The sequence below is a fragment of the Salvelinus alpinus genome, chromosome 7, assembly GCF_045679555.1.
Source record: "Salvelinus alpinus chromosome 7, SLU_Salpinus.1, whole genome shotgun sequence".
Classification (NCBI taxonomy): domain Eukaryota; kingdom Metazoa; phylum Chordata; class Actinopteri; order Salmoniformes; family Salmonidae; genus Salvelinus; species Salvelinus alpinus.
Window position 1 is genome coordinate 87,730,857 of NC_092092.1, and position 16,931 is coordinate 87,747,787.

The following is a 16,931-nucleotide window of genomic DNA, read 5'->3' on the forward strand; positions in this document are numbered from 1 at the left end:
TCTACAGGAAACATTAGAGAAACAGGTCTACAGGAAACATTACAGAGAAACAGGTCTACAGGAAACATTATAGAGAAACAGGTCTACAGGAAACACTACAGAGAAACAGGTCTACAGGAAACATTATAGAGAAACAGGTCTACAGGAAACACTACAGAGAAACAGGTCTACAGGAAACATTACAGAGAAACAGGTCTACAGGAAACATTACAGAGAAACAGGTCTACAGAGAAACATTACAGAGAAACAGGTCTACAGAGAAACATTACAGAGAAACAGGTCTACAGAGAAACAGGTCTACAGGAAACATTACAGAGAAACAGGTCTACAGGAAACATTACAGAGAAACAGGTCTACAGGAAACATTACAGAGAAACAGGTCTACAGGAAACATTACAGAGAAACAGGTCTACAGGAAACACTACAGAGAAACAGGTCTACAGGAAACATTACAGAGAAACAGGTCTACAGGAAACATTACAGAGAAACCGGTCTACAGGAAACATTACAGAGAAACAGGTCTACAGGAAACATTACAGAGAAACAGGTCTACAGGAAAGAGAAACAGGTCTACAGGAAACACTACAGAGAAACAGGTCTACAGGAAACATTATAGAGAAACAGGTCTACAGGAAACACTACAGAGAAACAGGTCTACAGGAAACATTACAGAGAAACAGGTCTACAGGAAACATTACAGAGAAACAGGTCTACAGGAAACATTACAGAGAAACAGGTCTACAGGAAACACTACAGAGAAACAGGTCTACAGGAAACATTATAGAGAAACAGGTCTACAGGAAACACTACAGAGAAACAGGTCTACAGGAAACATTACAGAGAAACAGGTCTACAGGAAACATTACAGAGAAACCGGTCTACAGGAAACATTACAGAGAAACAGGTCTACAGGAAACATTACAGAGAAACAGGTCTACAGGAAACATTACAGAGAAACAGGTCTACAGAGAAACACTACAGAGAAACAGGTCTACAGGAAACACTACAGAGAAACAGGTCTACAGGAAACATTACAGAGAAACAGGTCTACAGAGAAACACTACAGAGAAACAGGTCTACAGGAAACACTACAGAGAAACAGGTCTACAGGAAACATTACAGAGAAACAGGTCTACAGGAAACATTAGAGAAACAGGTCTACAGAGAAACATTACAGAGAAACAGGTCTACAGGAAACATTAGAGAAACAGGTCTACAGAGAAACACTACAGAGAAACAGGTCTACAGGAAACACTACAGAGAAACAGGTATTCAGGAAACATTACAGAGAAACAGGTCTACAGGAAACATTACAGAGAAACAGGTCTACAGGAAACACTACAGAGAAACAGGTCTACAGGAAACACTACAGAGAAACAGGTCTACAGGAAACACTACAGAGAAACAGGTCTACAGGAAACACTACAGAGAAACAGGTCTACAGGAAACACTACAGAGAAACAGGTCTACAGGAAACACTACAGAGAAACAGGTCTACAGGAAACATTACAGAGAAACAGGTCTACAGAGAAACACTACAGAGAAACAGGTCTACAGGAAACACTACAGAGAAACAGGTCTACAGGAAACACTACAGAGAAACAGGTCTACAGGAAACATTACAGAGAAACAGGTCTACAGGAAACATTACAGAGAAACAGGTCTACAGAGAAACACTACAGAGAAACAGGTCTACAGGAAACACTACAGAGAAACAGGTCTACAGGAAACATTACAGAGAAACAGGTCTACAGGAAACATTAGAGAAACAGGTCTACAGAGAAACATTACAGAGAAACAGGTCTACAGAGAAACATTACAGAGAAACAGGTCTACAGGAAACACTACAGAGAAACAGGTCTACAGGAAACACTACAGAGAAACAGGTCTACAGGAAAGAGAAACAGGTCTACAGGAAACACTACAGAGAAACAGGTCTACAGGAAACATTATAGAGAAACAGGTCTACAGGAAACACTACAGAGAAACAGGTCTACAGGAAACATTACAGAGAAACAGGTCTACAGGAAACATTACAGAGAAACAGGTCTACAGGAAACATTACAGAGAAACAGGTCTACAGGAAACACTACAGAGAAACAGGTCTACAGGAAACATTATAGAGAAACAGGTCTACAGGAAACACTACAGAGAAACAGGTCTACAGGAAACATTACAGAGAAACAGGTCTACAGGAAACATTACAGAGAAACCGGTCTACAGGAAACATTACAGAGAAACAGGTCTACAGGAAACATTACAGAGAAACAGGTCTACAGGAAACATTACAGAGAAACAGGTCTACAGAGAAACACTACAGAGAAACAGGTCTACAGGAAACACTACAGAGAAACAGGTCTACAGGAAACATTACAGAGAAACAGGTCTACAGAGAAACACTACAGAGAAACAGGTCTACAGGAAACACTACAGAGAAACAGGTCTACAGGAAACATTACAGAGAAACAGGTCTACAGGAAACATTAGAGAAACAGGTCTACAGAGAAACATTACAGAGAAACAGGTCTACAGGAAACATTAGAGAAACAGGTCTACAGAGAAACACTACAGAGAAACAGGTCTACAGGAAACACTACAGAGAAACAGGTATTCAGGAAACATTACAGAGAAACAGGTCTACAGGAAACATTACAGAGAAACAGGTCTACAGGAAACACTACAGAGAAACAGGTCTACAGGAAACACTACAGAGAAACAGGTCTACAGGAAACACTACAGAGAAACAGGTCTACAGGAAACACTACAGAGAAACAGGTCTACAGGAAACACTACAGAGAAACAGGTCTACAGGAAACACTACAGAGAAACAGGTCTACAGGAAACATTACAGAGAAACAGGTCTACAGAGAAACACTACAGAGAAACAGGTCTACAGGAAACACTACAGAGAAACAGGTCTACAGGAAACACTACAGAGAAACAGGTCTACAGGAAACATTACAGAGAAACAGGTCTACAGGAAACATTACAGAGAAACAGGTCTACAGAGAAACACTACAGAGAAACAGGTCTACAGGAAACATTACAGAGAAACAGGTCTACAGGAAACATTAGAGAAACAGGTCTACAGAGAAACATTAGAGAAACAGGTCTACAGAGAAACATTACAGAGAAACAGGTCTACAGAGAAACATTACAGAGAAACAGGTCTACAGGAAACACTACAGAGAAACAGGTCTACAGGAAACACTACAGAGAAACAGGTCTACAGGAAACATTACAGAGAAACAGGTCTACAGGAAACATTACAGAGAAACAGGTCTACAGGAAACACTACAGAGAAACAGGTCTACAGGAAACACTACAGAGAAACAGGTCTACAGGAAACACTACAGAGAAACAGGTCTACAGGAAACACTACAGAGAAACAGGTCTACAGGAAACATTACAGAGAAACAGGTCTACAGAGAAACACTACAGAGAAACAGGTCTACAGGAAACACTACAGAGAAACAGGTCTACAGGAAACACTACAGAGAAACAGGTCTACAGGAAACACTACAGAGAAACAGGTCTACAGGAAACATTACAGAGAAACAGGTCTACAGAGAAACACTACAGAGAAACAGGTCTACAGGAAACACTACAGAGAAACAGGTCTACAGGAAACACTACAGAGAAACAGGTCTACAGGAAACATTACAGAGAAACAGGTCTACAGGAAACATTACAGAGAAACAGGTCTACAGGAAACATTAGAGAAACAGGTCTACAGAGAAACATTACAGAGAAACAGGTCTACAGGAAACACTACAGAGAAACAGGTCTACAGGAAACATTACAGAGAAACAGGTCTACAGGAAACATTACAGAGAAACAGGTCTACAGGAAACATTATAGAGAAACAGGTCTACAGAGAAACATTACAGAGAAACAGGTCTACAGGAAACATTACAGAGAAACCGGTCTACAGAGAAACATTACAGAGAAACAGGTCTACAGAGAAACATTATAGAGAAACCGGTCTACAGAGAAACATTATAGAGAAACCGGTCTACAGAGAAACATTACAGAGAAACAGGTCTACAGAGAAACCGGTCTACAGAGAAACAGGTCTACAGAGAAACCGGTCTACAGAGAAACATTACAGAGAAACAGGTCTACAGAGAAACATTACAGAGAAACAGGTCTACAGAGAAACATTACAGAGAAACAGGTCTACAGGAAACATTACAGAGAAACAGGTCTACAGGAAACATTACAGAGAAACAGGTCTACAGGAAACATTACAGAGAAACAGGTCTACAGGAAACATTACAGAGAAACAGGTCTACAGGAAATATTACAGAGAAACATTACAGAGAAACAGGTCTACAGGAAACATTACAGAGAAACAGGACAGGAAATAAAACAATGCAGGGAAACAACCAAGACAGGAAATAAGCAACAAAATCACATTTGTATTTGTCACATGCGCCGAATACAACAGGTGTAGACCTTACAGTGAAAGGCTTACTTACAAGCCCTTAACTAACAATGCTTTAAGAAGTTAAGAAAAAATAAAGTGTTAAGTAAAAAAATTGAAAATAAAAGTAACAAATAATTAAAGAGCAGCAGTAAAATAACAAGCGAGGCTACATACAGGGGGAACTGGTACAGAGTCAATGTGGAGGCTATATACAGGGTATTACGGTAGAGAGTCAATGTGGAGGCTATATACAGGGTATTATGGTAGAGAGTCAATGTGGAGGCTATATACAGGGGGTACCGGTACAGAGTCAATGTGGAGGCTATATACAGGGGGTACCGATACAGAGTCAATGTGGAGACTATATACAGGGTGTTACGGTACAGAGTCAATGTGGAGGCTATATACAGGGTGTTACGGTACAGAGTCAATGTGGAGACTATATACAGGGTATTACGGTACAGAGTCAATGTGGAGGCTATATACAGGGGGTACCGGTACAGAGTCAATGTGGAGGCTATATACAGGGGGTACCGATACAGAGTCAATGTGGAGGCTATATACAGGGTATTACGGTACAGAGTCAATGTGGAGGCTATATACAGGGGGTACCGGTACAGAGTCAATGTGGAGGCTATATACAGGGTGTTACGGTACAGAGTCAATGTGGAGGCTATATACAGGGTATTACGGTACAGAGTCAATGTGGAGGCTATATACAGGGGGTACCGATACAGAGTCAATGTGGAGGCTATATACAGGGGGTACCGGTACAGAGTCAATGTGGAGGCTATATACAGGGGGTACCGATCCAGAGTCAATGTGGAGGCTATATACAGGGGGTACCGGTACAGAGTCAATGTGGAGGCTATATACAGGGGGTACCGATACAGAGTCAATGTGGAGGCTATATACAGGGGGTACCGATACAGAGTCAATGTGGAGGCTATATACAGGGGGTACCGATACAGAGTCAATGTGGAGGCTATATACAGAGTATTACGGTAGAGAGTCAATGTGGAGACTATATACAGGGTATTACGGTAGAGAGTCAATGTGGAGGCTATATACAGGGGGTACCGGTACAGAGTCAATGTGGAGGCTATATACAGGGGGTACCGGTACAGAGTCAATGTGGAGGCTATATACAGGGGGTACCGGTACAGAGTCAATGTGGAGGCTATATACAGGGGGTACCGGTACAGAGTCAATGTGGAGGCTATATACAGGGGGTACCGGTACAGAGTCAATGTGGAGGCTATATACAGGGGGTACCGATACAGAGTCAATGTGGAGGCTATATACAGGGGGTACCGGTACAGAGTCAATGTGGAGGCTATATACAGGGGGTACCGATACAGAGTCAATGTGGAGGCTATATACAGGGGGTACCGATACAGAGTCAATGTGCTGGTTAGTTGAGGTAATATGTACATGTAGGTAGAGTTATTAAAGTGACTATGCATAGATAATAAACAGAGAGTAGCAGCAGTGTAAAAGAGGGGTCTGGGTAGCCCTTTGATTAGCTGTTCAGGAGTCTCATGGCTTGAAGCTGTTAAGAAGCCTTTTGGACCTAGACTTGGCGCTCCGGTACCGCTTGCCGTGTGGTAGCAGAGAAAACACTATGAATAGGGTGGCCGGAGTCTTTGACAATTTTTAGGGCCTTCCTCTGACACCGCCTGGTATAGAGATCCTGGATGGCAGGAAGCTTGGCCCCAGTGATGTACTGAGCCATACGCACTACCCTCTATAGTGCCTTACGGTCGGAGGCCGAGCAGTTATCATACCAGGCAGTGATGCAACCAGTCAGGATGCTCTCGATGGTAGGTACATGCATATGAAATTAGTAAAACAATATGTAAACATTATTAAAGTGAACAGTGTTCAATGTCTATGTGCAGCAGCCTCTAAGGTGCAGGGTTGAGGAACCAGATGGTAGCCAGCTTGTGACTAAGTTTAACTTGAAGGTTTTCACGTTCTCCACTGCAGCCTTGTCGATGTGGAGGGGGGGGGGGGGGTGCTCCCTCTGCTGTTTCCTGGAGTCCACGATCAGCTCCTTTTTGTTGACGTTGAGGAAGAGGTTGTTTTCCTGGCACCACTCTGCCAGGGCCCTCTCCTCCTCCCTGTAGGATGCCTCATCATTGTTGGTAATCAGGCATACCACTGTTGTGTCGTCTGCAAACTTGATGATTGATTTGGAGGGGTGAGTGGCCACGCAGTCATGGGTGAACAGGGAGTACAGGAGAGGGCTGAGCCCGCAGGATCGGTGAAGTGGAGATGTTGTTTCCTACCTTCACCACCTGCGGGGGAGGCCCGTCAGGAAGTCCAGGACCCAGTTGCACAGGGCGGGGTCGAGACCCAGGGCTTCAAGCTTAGTGATGAGCTTGGTTTTAATACAGTTATTTCACTTATATTAAAACCAGGAGAATCTGGAGAGTCCCCTGCTGATTATAGACCTATAAGTTTAATCAATTGTGACAACAACAAAAAACTAAGCTTACCTCACCAAAGAAATCTCTTCCTGAGTCTGAGGATGGTTTTATGTCTTCCTGAGTCTGAGGATGGTTTTATGTCTTCCTGAGTCTGAGGATGGTTTTAATCTTCCTGACTTGGAATTGCATCAACTCGCCACCCAAGGCTTTTCTTTGCGACGTAGAGTTTAAATGCACTAAAGAGGAACAATGGGTACATACTGAGGTGCATCCCCATCCCCAGAGTCTTTTCACGATGCACCGCACACTGCCCTTTACCCTCCTCGACAAAATAAATGCATGTGTGAGAATGCTGTTCGTCGACTACAGCTCGGCCTTCAACACCACAGTGTCCTATAAGTTCATTACAAAGCTCATGGCCCTGGGTCTGAACTCCTCCCTATGAAACTGGGTCTTGGACTTCCTGACGGGCCTCTAGGTGGTGAGGGTAGGCAGCATTATCTCCATGACACTGATTCCTCCAGGTGGTGAGGGTAGGCATCATTATCTCCATGACACTGATTCCTCCAGGTGGTGAGGGTAGGCATCATTATCTCCATGACACTGATTCCTCCAGGTGGTGAGGGTAGGCATCATTATCTCCATGACACTGATTCCTCCAGGTGGTGAGGGTAGGCATCATTATCTCCATGACACTGATTCCTCCAGGTGGTGAGGGTAGGCATCATTATCTCCATGACACTGATTCCTCCAGGTGGTGAGGGTAGGCATCATTATCTCCATGACACTGATTCTCAGGGGTGTAATAACACCTGCAATCCTGTACATTTGACTACTAAATACAATCTCTGAATCTGAAAAATGTGTATTTTCAAAAGATAAAGCTGAGAACATTAACTTCATAGTTTAGAACAATATGGAACAAAATTAAACGGATTCTACAAGAACCAATCACACTCCCTAGAAACACAACCCTACGCAACAATATCGCTCCCTAAAAACACAACCCTACGGAACAATATCGCTCCCTAAAAACACAACCCTACGGAACAATATCGCTCCCTAAAAACACAACCCTACGGAACAATATCGCTCCCTAGAAACACAACCCTACGGAACAATATCGCTCCCTAGAAACACAACCCTACGGAACAATATCGCTCCCTAGAAACACAACCCTACGGAACAACATCGCTCCCTAAAAACACAACCCTACGGAACAATATCGCTCCCTAAAAACACAACCCTACGGAACAATATCGCTCCCTAAAAACACAACCCTACGGAACAATATCGCTCCCTAAAAACACAACCCTACGGAACAATATCGCTCCCTAGAAACACAACCCTACGGAACAATATCGCTCCCTAGAAACACAACCCTACGGAACAATATCGCTCCCTAGAAACACAACCCTACGGAACAATATCGCTCCCTAAAAACACAACCCTACGGAACAATATCGCTCCCTAAAAACACAACCCTACGGAACAATATCCCTCCCTAGAAACACAACCCTACGGAACAATATCGCTCCCTAGAAACACAACCCTACGGAACAATATCGCTCCCTAGAAACACAACCCTACGGAACAATATCGCTCCCTAAAAACACAACCCTACGGAACAATATCGCTCCCTAAAAACACAACCCTACGGAACAATCCTTGGAGCCTGATGTGGAGATCTTGTGCTGGCATGGTTACACGTGATCTACGTTTGTGAGGCTGGTTGGACGTACTGACAAAATCTCTAAAACAACGTTGGAGGCTTATGGTCGAGAAATGAACATTACATTCTATGGCAAAAGATCTGGACACTCCTGCAGTCAGCATGCCAATTACACGCTCACTCAAAACATGTGGCACTATGTTGTGAGGCCTTTTATTGTCCCCAGCACAAGGTGCACCTGTGTAATGATCATGCTGTTTAATCAGCTTCTTGATATGCCACAGCTGGTCAGGTGGATGGATTATCAAAGGAGAAATGTTCACTAACGTGAATGTAAACAAATGTGTGCACAACATTGGAGAGAAATAAGCTTTTTGTGCGTCTGAAAAATGTGTAGGATCAACCCTAAATGTTTTTGTTCGGTATAGATATTCTGAAATGCATGCAACTTAGTTACATATCATGAAATGTTGATTTGAAATCGTGAGGGAATTTGAGTCAGAAAAGGATAGGTAAGATAGGTATGATAGGTAAGACATAGAAAACCTTGCAGAAAGCATATTCAACTAACAATAACTTAGAATGTTTTTTATTATAAACTATTGGAACCTAGACATTAAAATAACTGATGTTGACACAAGATGGAGGGAAAGTTGGAACATAACTCATGAAATTACAGCTAATGGAAATGGATGCTTCATCCAGTATAAACTAAATGTAGAGAATTTATTATACAAGAGACAAAATTCCCCAATTCTACAGCACAACGGCAGAGTCAGTACCAATGATTCATGTCTTCTGGTAATGGTAGCAAGTCCAAAAGTTAAGGGGCAGAGTTATACAGTTGGCTTTTAATCTGTCTGCATGGTTCAAGACATGTGGGGGTGCCGATGGGTTGGACCAGTTTCCTGGTCAAACATCTTGAAAAAATGTATACTTAAAAACACTGGAAATCAACCAATCCTCCATTGTTAAAATGTCTAAATGTTCAAAGTGCTGGAGACAAATGGTGCAGTTGGAGGCAGAGAGAGTGAGAACGGGGGGGGGGGTCTGGGCAGGGGGGATATTGTGGAAGTCTGGGCAGGGGGGGGTCTGGGCAGGGGGGGATATTGTGGATGTTTGTGTGCGTGTCTGTTTTAGTTTGTACGTGGAAGTGTTGTATTGTAAAAAACAATCCTAAAATAAAGACTAATGGAATCCCAGCTGGCCCGTGGTCACTGGAACATGGTTCCATTCCACACAGGGTTCCATTCCACACAGGGTTCCATTCCACAAAGGGTTCCATACCACACAGGGTTCCATTCCACACAGGGTTCCATTCCACACAGGGTTCCATACCACACAGGGTTCCATTCCACACAGGGTTCCATTCCACACAGGGTTCCATTCCACACAGGGTTCCATTCCACACAGGGTTCCATTCCACACAGGGTTCCATTCCACACAGGGTTCCATTCCACACAGGGTTCCATACCACACAGGGTTCCATTCCACACAGGGTTCCATTCCACACAGGGTTCCATTCCACACAGGGTTCCATTCCACACAGGGTTCCATTCCACACAGGGTTCCATTCCACACAGGGTTCCATTCCACACAGGGTTCCATACCACACAGGGTTCCATTCCACACAGGGTTCCATACCACACAGGGTTCCATACCACACAGGGTTCCATACCACACAGGGTTCCATACCACACAGGGTTCCATTCCACACATGGTTCCATACCACACAGGGTTCCATTCCACACAGGGTTCCATTCCACACAGGGTTCCATACCACACAGGGTTCCATTCCACACAGGGTTCCATTCCACACAGGGTTCCATACCACACAGGGTTCCATACCACACAGGGTTCCATATCACACAGGGTTCCATATCACACATGGTTTATTACAACAGATATTCACATTAATTATTTCCTCCAAATAACATGGTCCATGTCATTGAGCAGCAGACTATTAAGGAGGAGAAGAAAGATGGAGAAGGAGAGAGGTGGAGAGAGAACCGGTCTCACCTTAACGGTCTCATAGTTGAGTAAAGAGTCAATAGCAGCGTTTCCTGCCTCGTTGTCGGCCTTGTTCATCTCTATCCTGAACCGAGTCCTGGAGAACAAGATGGACGACAAGGGTTACACAGCTGGGAAGAACTCAAAGGAAAAGGTAGCTTCAGCTTTTCTAAACTGCTAGCTATAGCTAGGTAAGTATTCAGACCCCTTGACTTTTTCCATTTTGTTACGTTATCCTTTTCCCCCCATCAATGTTGAACACCCCATAACACAACACCCCATAACACAACACCCCATAACACAACACCCCATAACACCCCATGATGACAAAGCAAAAAACAGGGTTTTAGATTTTTTTTAAACTAATTTATAAAAATAAAAAAAACTGAAAATATTACATTTACCTACAGTACCAGTCAAAGGTTTGGACACACCTACTTATTCAAGGGTTTTTCTTGATTTTTACTATTTTCTACATTGTAGAATAATAGTGAAGACATCAACATTATGAAATAACACATATGGAATCATGTAGTAACCAAAAAAATTGTAGATTTTTTTTTTTGATTCTTCAAAGTAGCCACCTTTTGCTTTGACAGCTTTGCACACTCTTGGCATTCTCTCAACCAGCATCACCAGGAATGCTTTTCCAACAGTCTTGAAGGAGTAGCCACATATGCTGAGCACTTGTTGCCTGCTTTTCCTTCACTCCGCGGTCCAACTCATCCCAAACCATCTCAATTGGGTTGAGGTTGGGTGACTGTGGAGGCCATGTCATCTGATGCTGCACTCCATCACTCCTTCTTGGTCAAATAGCCCTTACACAGCCTGGAGGCGTGTTGGGTCATTGTTCTGTTGAAAAACAAATGATAGTTCCTCTAAGCCCAAACAAGATGGGATGGTGTATCGCTGCAGAATGCTGTGGTAGCCATGCTGGTTAAGTGTGCCTTGAATTCTAAATGTGTCACTGACTGCGTCACCAGCAAAGCACCATCACATCTCCTCCTCCATGCTTCACGGTGGGAACCACACATGCGGACATCCGTTCACCTACACTGCGTCTCACGAAGACACGGCGGTTGGAACCAAAAACCACAAATTTGGACTCTTCAGACCAAAGGACAGATTTCCATTGGTCTGATATCTAACAATTACCTTGTAATGGACATTACTGCACTGTCGGAACTAGAAGCACAAGCATTTCGCTACACTCGCATTAACATCTGCTAACCATGTGTATGAGACAAATAAAAATTGATTCGATTTTTTTTTGCTTGCGTTTCTTGGCCCAAGCAAGTGTCTTCTTATTATTGGTGTCCTTTAGTGGTGGCTTCTTTGCAGCAATTTGAACATGAAGGTCTGATTCATACAGTCTCCTCTGAACAGTTGATGTTGAGATGTGTCTGTTACTTGAACTCTGTGAAGCTTTTATTTGGGCTTCAATCTGAGGCTAGTAACTAATGAACTTATCCTGTGCAGCAGAGGTAACTCTGGGTCTGCCTTTCCTGTGTCGGTCCTCATGAGAGCCAGTTTCATCACAGCGCTTGATGGTTTTTGCGACTGCACTTGAAGCAACTTCAAGAACAGTCGCAAAGTTCTTGCAATTTGTGACTGACCTTGAAGTTATACAGAATTGATGGACTGTCGTTTCTCTTTGCTTATTTGACTTGGTCTTTTACCAAATAGAGCTATCTTCTGTATATCACCCCTACCTTGTCACAACACAACTGATTGGCTCAAACGCATTAAGAAGGAAAGAAATTCCACAAATTCACTTTTAACAAGGCACACCTGTTAATTGAAATGCATTCCAGGTGACTACCTCATGAAATTGGTTGAGAGAAAACAGTGTGCAAAGCTGTCAAGGGTGGCTTACTTTGAAGAATATCAAATATAACATATATTTTGATTTGTTTAACACTTTTTTGGTTACTATATGATTCCATAAGTGTTATTTCATAGTTTTGATGTCTTCACTATTATTCTACAATGTAGAGAATAATACAAATAAATAAAAACCCTTGAATGAGTAGGTGTGTCCAAACTTTTGACTGGTACTGTATGTATTCACTCCTTTTACTCAGTACTTTGTTGCAGCACTTGTGGCAGCGATTACAGCTTTGAGTCTTCCTGGGTTTGACGCTACAAGCTTGGCACTCCTGTATTTGGGGAGTTTCTCAAATTCTTATCTGGGGATCCTCTCAAGCTCTGTCAGGTTGGATGGGGAGCGTCGCTGCACAGCTATTTTCATGTCTCTCAATTTCAAGTCTCATAGCAAAGGGTCTGAATACTTATGTAAATAAGGCATGTTCATTTTTAATACATTTGCAAAAAAAAATGTTTTAACTGTTTTCGCTTTGTCATTCTGGGGTATTGTCTGAAGATGGATACATTTAAAAAAATCATCATCTATTTTAGAATAAGGCTGTAACACAACAAAATGTGGAAAAAGTCAATGGGTCTGAATACTTTCTGAAGGCCCTGTGTTTACCTAGTACAATGAACACCAACAAGTAGCGAAGGTCATCTGTCAACAACAACAACAGTACCTCCACTGTGTGACAGCAACGGTGAAGGCTGTATACGCTCCCAGAGTACCCAGAGTCACCGCAGCAAATTCCAACCCGCATTTATAATACTGAGGAGAGAGAGAGAGAGACATTTTAAATATTGTAAAGAGTAAAGAGGGTGAAATACATTAAACTGGAGGTGGATAAAGACATTACCGAGCTATCATTACAACGTATTACTGTAGCTAGAACAGAGCAGAATATCAGGAGAAGAACAAGACTGCCATTAGTCTCACCATGTAGATAACACTATTATAATAAAGACATTACCAAGCTATCATTACAACGTATTACTGTAGCTAGAACAGAGCAGAATATCAGGAGAAGAACAAGACTGCCATTAGTCTCACCATGTAGATAACACTATTATAATAAAGACATTACCAAGCTATCATTACAACGTATTACTGTAGCTAGAACAGAGCAGAATATCAGGAGAAGAACAAGACTGCCATTAGTCTCACCATGTAGATAACACTATTATAATAAAGACATTACCAAGCTATCATTACAACGTATTACTGTAGATAGAACAGAGCAGAACATCAGGAGAAGAACAAGACTGCCATTAGTCTCACCATGTAGATAACACATTATAATATAGACATTACCAAGCTATCATTCAGCATGACAATGCCCCCGTGCACAACGAGGTCCATACAGAAATAGTTTGTCTAGATCGGTGTGAAAGAACTTGACTGGCCTGCACAGAGCCCTGACCTCAACCTAATCGAACACCTTTGGGATGAATTGGAACGTCGACTGAGCCAGGCCTAAAAGCCCAACATCCGTGCCTGACCTCACTATAATGCTCGTGACTGAATGGAAGCAAGTCCCCGCAGCAATGTTCCAACATCTAGTGGAAAGCCTTCCCATATAGCAGCAAGACCAACTCCATATTAATGCCTATGATTTTGGAATGAGAAGTTGGACGAGCAGGTGTCCACATACTTTTGGTCATGTAGTGTACTTCCATAAAATGTTTAACTGGTACCTGGAGACCTTCAGACAAGTCTCAAGGCCTGTGGGCATCCTAGATGTCCAAAACCACCAACATGTACATGTTCGTGAGAGTCTCACCACGTCAGTATAGCCCAAACTGTTCAGACAGAAGTCGGCAGATCAGCTGTACCGACTTCAGACGAGTCCCAAGACGCTTGTGGGGGTTGTAGAGCAAAACAGAGAACACCATCGTGTTCCTGAGTCACCCAAACCAGTCGGACGCTAATAGACGATTTTGAGAGAAGTCCAAATTTTGGGATGTCTGATGATCTGACAAACCCCAGCTCTAGCCCTGACACTTTTCACCAGATGAAGTCTACATCGGCAGATGTGGTGGATTGAGACAAATCCAATGCAAAAACAACAGATCTCTTAAACAGGCAGATATGTATGGGGATTGTATTATGATAATTCGATTTCCAAGAGGGTGCTAACATCGACCGTAGGAGTTTAAAGTGAATATTCTCTAATATTTTTGCCCATAATCATGTACTAACTTATAAAACAGCTCACTGTTTTCACATCTGCATCTTTCCCGTAGGACAATCGAGAAGCGCAGGGCAGGATCACCTAGGTAACCAAAACGCAGGATCACCTAGGTAACCAAAACGCAGGATCACCTAGGGAACTCAAAACGCAGGATCACCTAGGGAACTCAAAACGCAGGATCACCTAGGGAACTCAAAACGCAGGATCACCTAGGGAACTCAAAACGCAGGATCACCTAGGGAACTCAAAACGCAGGATCACCTAGGGAACTCAAAACGCAGGATCAACTAGGGAACTCAAACGCAGGATCAACTAGGGAACTCAAAACGCAGGATCAACTAGGGAACTCAAAACGCAGGATCAACTAGGGAACTCAAAACGCAGGATCAACTAGGGAACTCAAAACGCAGGATCAACTAGGGAACTCAAAACGCAGGATCAACTAGGGAACTCAAAACGCAGGATCAACTAGGGAACTCAAAACGCAGGATCAACTAGGGAACTCAAAACGCAGGATCAACTAGGGAACTCAAAACGCAGGATCAACTAGGGAACTCAAAACGCAGGATCAACTAGGGAACCAAAACGCAGGATCAACTAGGGAACCAAAACGCAGGATCAACTAGGGAACTCAAAACGCAGGATCAACTAGAGAACTCAAAACGCAGGATCAACTAGGGAACTCAAAACGCAGGATCAACTAGGGAACCAAAACGTGGGGCAGAGTTGGTACTCAGGGGCAGTGTTGGTACAGTGTTGGTACTCAGGGGCAGTGTTGGTACAGGAATATATCCTCCTACTCTCCTGTCAAACTAACAGACTAATGTTCACCAAACATGACAGTATGGATATACGGAGGCAGGGGAACTTTACCCACCAGGATAGCAGAGACCAGCCCCATCTCAAAAACAGTGGGTCCCAGGTTGAAGACGATAGCAGAGAGGACGAAGGAGATGCCCCTGGTGCCCCTGTCAATGGCCTTAGACATCGCCCCCGTCTGTCGGGACAGGTGGAAGCCCAGGTCCAGGCTGTGGAGGTGTAGGAACACGTTCTTGGCGATACGCCGGATGGAATTCTGGGCCACCTTCCCAAACACGGCGTTACGCAGCTCGTTGAAGAGGGCCGAACCGGCACGGGACACACCGTCTGGGGGAAGAAGGAAAGAGAGGATTTCATCACGGCGTTGGCTACATAGGGGCGGAGCTCAGCGAGGAGAAGGGCAAGCCAACCTTTGTAGTTATCAGGTAAAGACAAAAATGGAGATCCATTGATTTGATTAAACTAGGCAAGACAAATGAAGTGAACCTCAAGTATTTGAACAAATAAAAAAATACTATTAGGACCCAGGTCTGGCTCAAAATGGACATGGCTGACAAATCTAGCCTGAGTTTATCAGAGAGGAGACAGTTCCGGCCAGGCCGTGTAATAATAGAGACAGTCCCGGCCCAGGCCAGGCCGTGTAATAATAATAATAATAATAATAATAATAATAGAGACAGTCCCGGCCCAGGCCAGGACGTGTAATAATAATAGAGACAGTCCCGGCCCAGGCCAGGCCGTGTAATAATAATAATAATAATAATAGAGACAGTCCCGGCCCAGGCCAGGCCGTGTAATAATAATAATAATAATAATAATAGAGACAGTCCCGGCCCAGGCCAGGCCGTGTAATAATAATAATAATAATAATAATAGAGACAGTCCCGGCCCAGGCCAGGCCGTGTAATAATAATAATAATAATAATAATAATAATAATAATAATAATAATAATAGAGACAGTCCCGGCCAGGCTAGGCCGTGTAATAATAATAGAGACAGTCCCGGCCCAGGCCAGGCCGTGTAATAATAATAATAATAATAATAATAATAATAATAATAGAGACAGTCCCGGCCCAGGCCAGGCCGTGTAATAATAATAATAATAATAATAATAATAATAATAGAGACAGTTCCGGCCCAGGCCAGGCCGTGTAATAATAATAATAATAATAATAATAATAATAGAGACAGTCCCGGCCAGGCTAGGCCGTGTAATAATAATAGAGACAGTCCCGGCCCAGGCCAGGCCGTGTAATAATAATAATAATAGAGACAGTTCCGGCCCAGGCCAGGCCGTGTAATAATAATAATAATAGAGACAGTCCCGGCCCAGGCCAGACTGGTAACTCTATCGAACTTATCCTCTGCAGCAGAGGTAACTCTGGGTCTTCCATTCCTGTGGTGGTCCTCATGAGAGCCAGTTTCATCATAGCGCTTGATGGTATTTGCGACTGCACTTGAAGAAGCTTTCAAAGTACTTGAAATGTTCCATATTGACTGACCTTCA

At 43.2% G+C, this 16,931-nt stretch overlaps 1 protein-coding gene across 1 annotated transcript in view; it reads right to left on the bottom strand.

Moving 5' to 3' along the window:
* The window catches only part of LOC139581818 (iron-sulfur clusters transporter ABCB7, mitochondrial-like), an 87,986-nt gene that overhangs the window by 38,578 nt on the left and 32,477 nt on the right, over nucleotides 1-16,931 (bottom strand). Inside the window, exons 6-8 of the mRNA XM_071412005.1 lie at nucleotides 15,482-15,750; nucleotides 13,093-13,181; nucleotides 10,553-10,640 (exon numbers count right to left, since the gene is read on the bottom strand). Coding sequence (XP_071268106.1) covers nucleotides 10,553-10,640; nucleotides 13,093-13,181; nucleotides 15,482-15,750 — 446 coding nt within the window. The remainder of the gene's footprint in view (nucleotides 1-10,552; nucleotides 10,641-13,092; nucleotides 13,182-15,481; nucleotides 15,751-16,931) is intronic.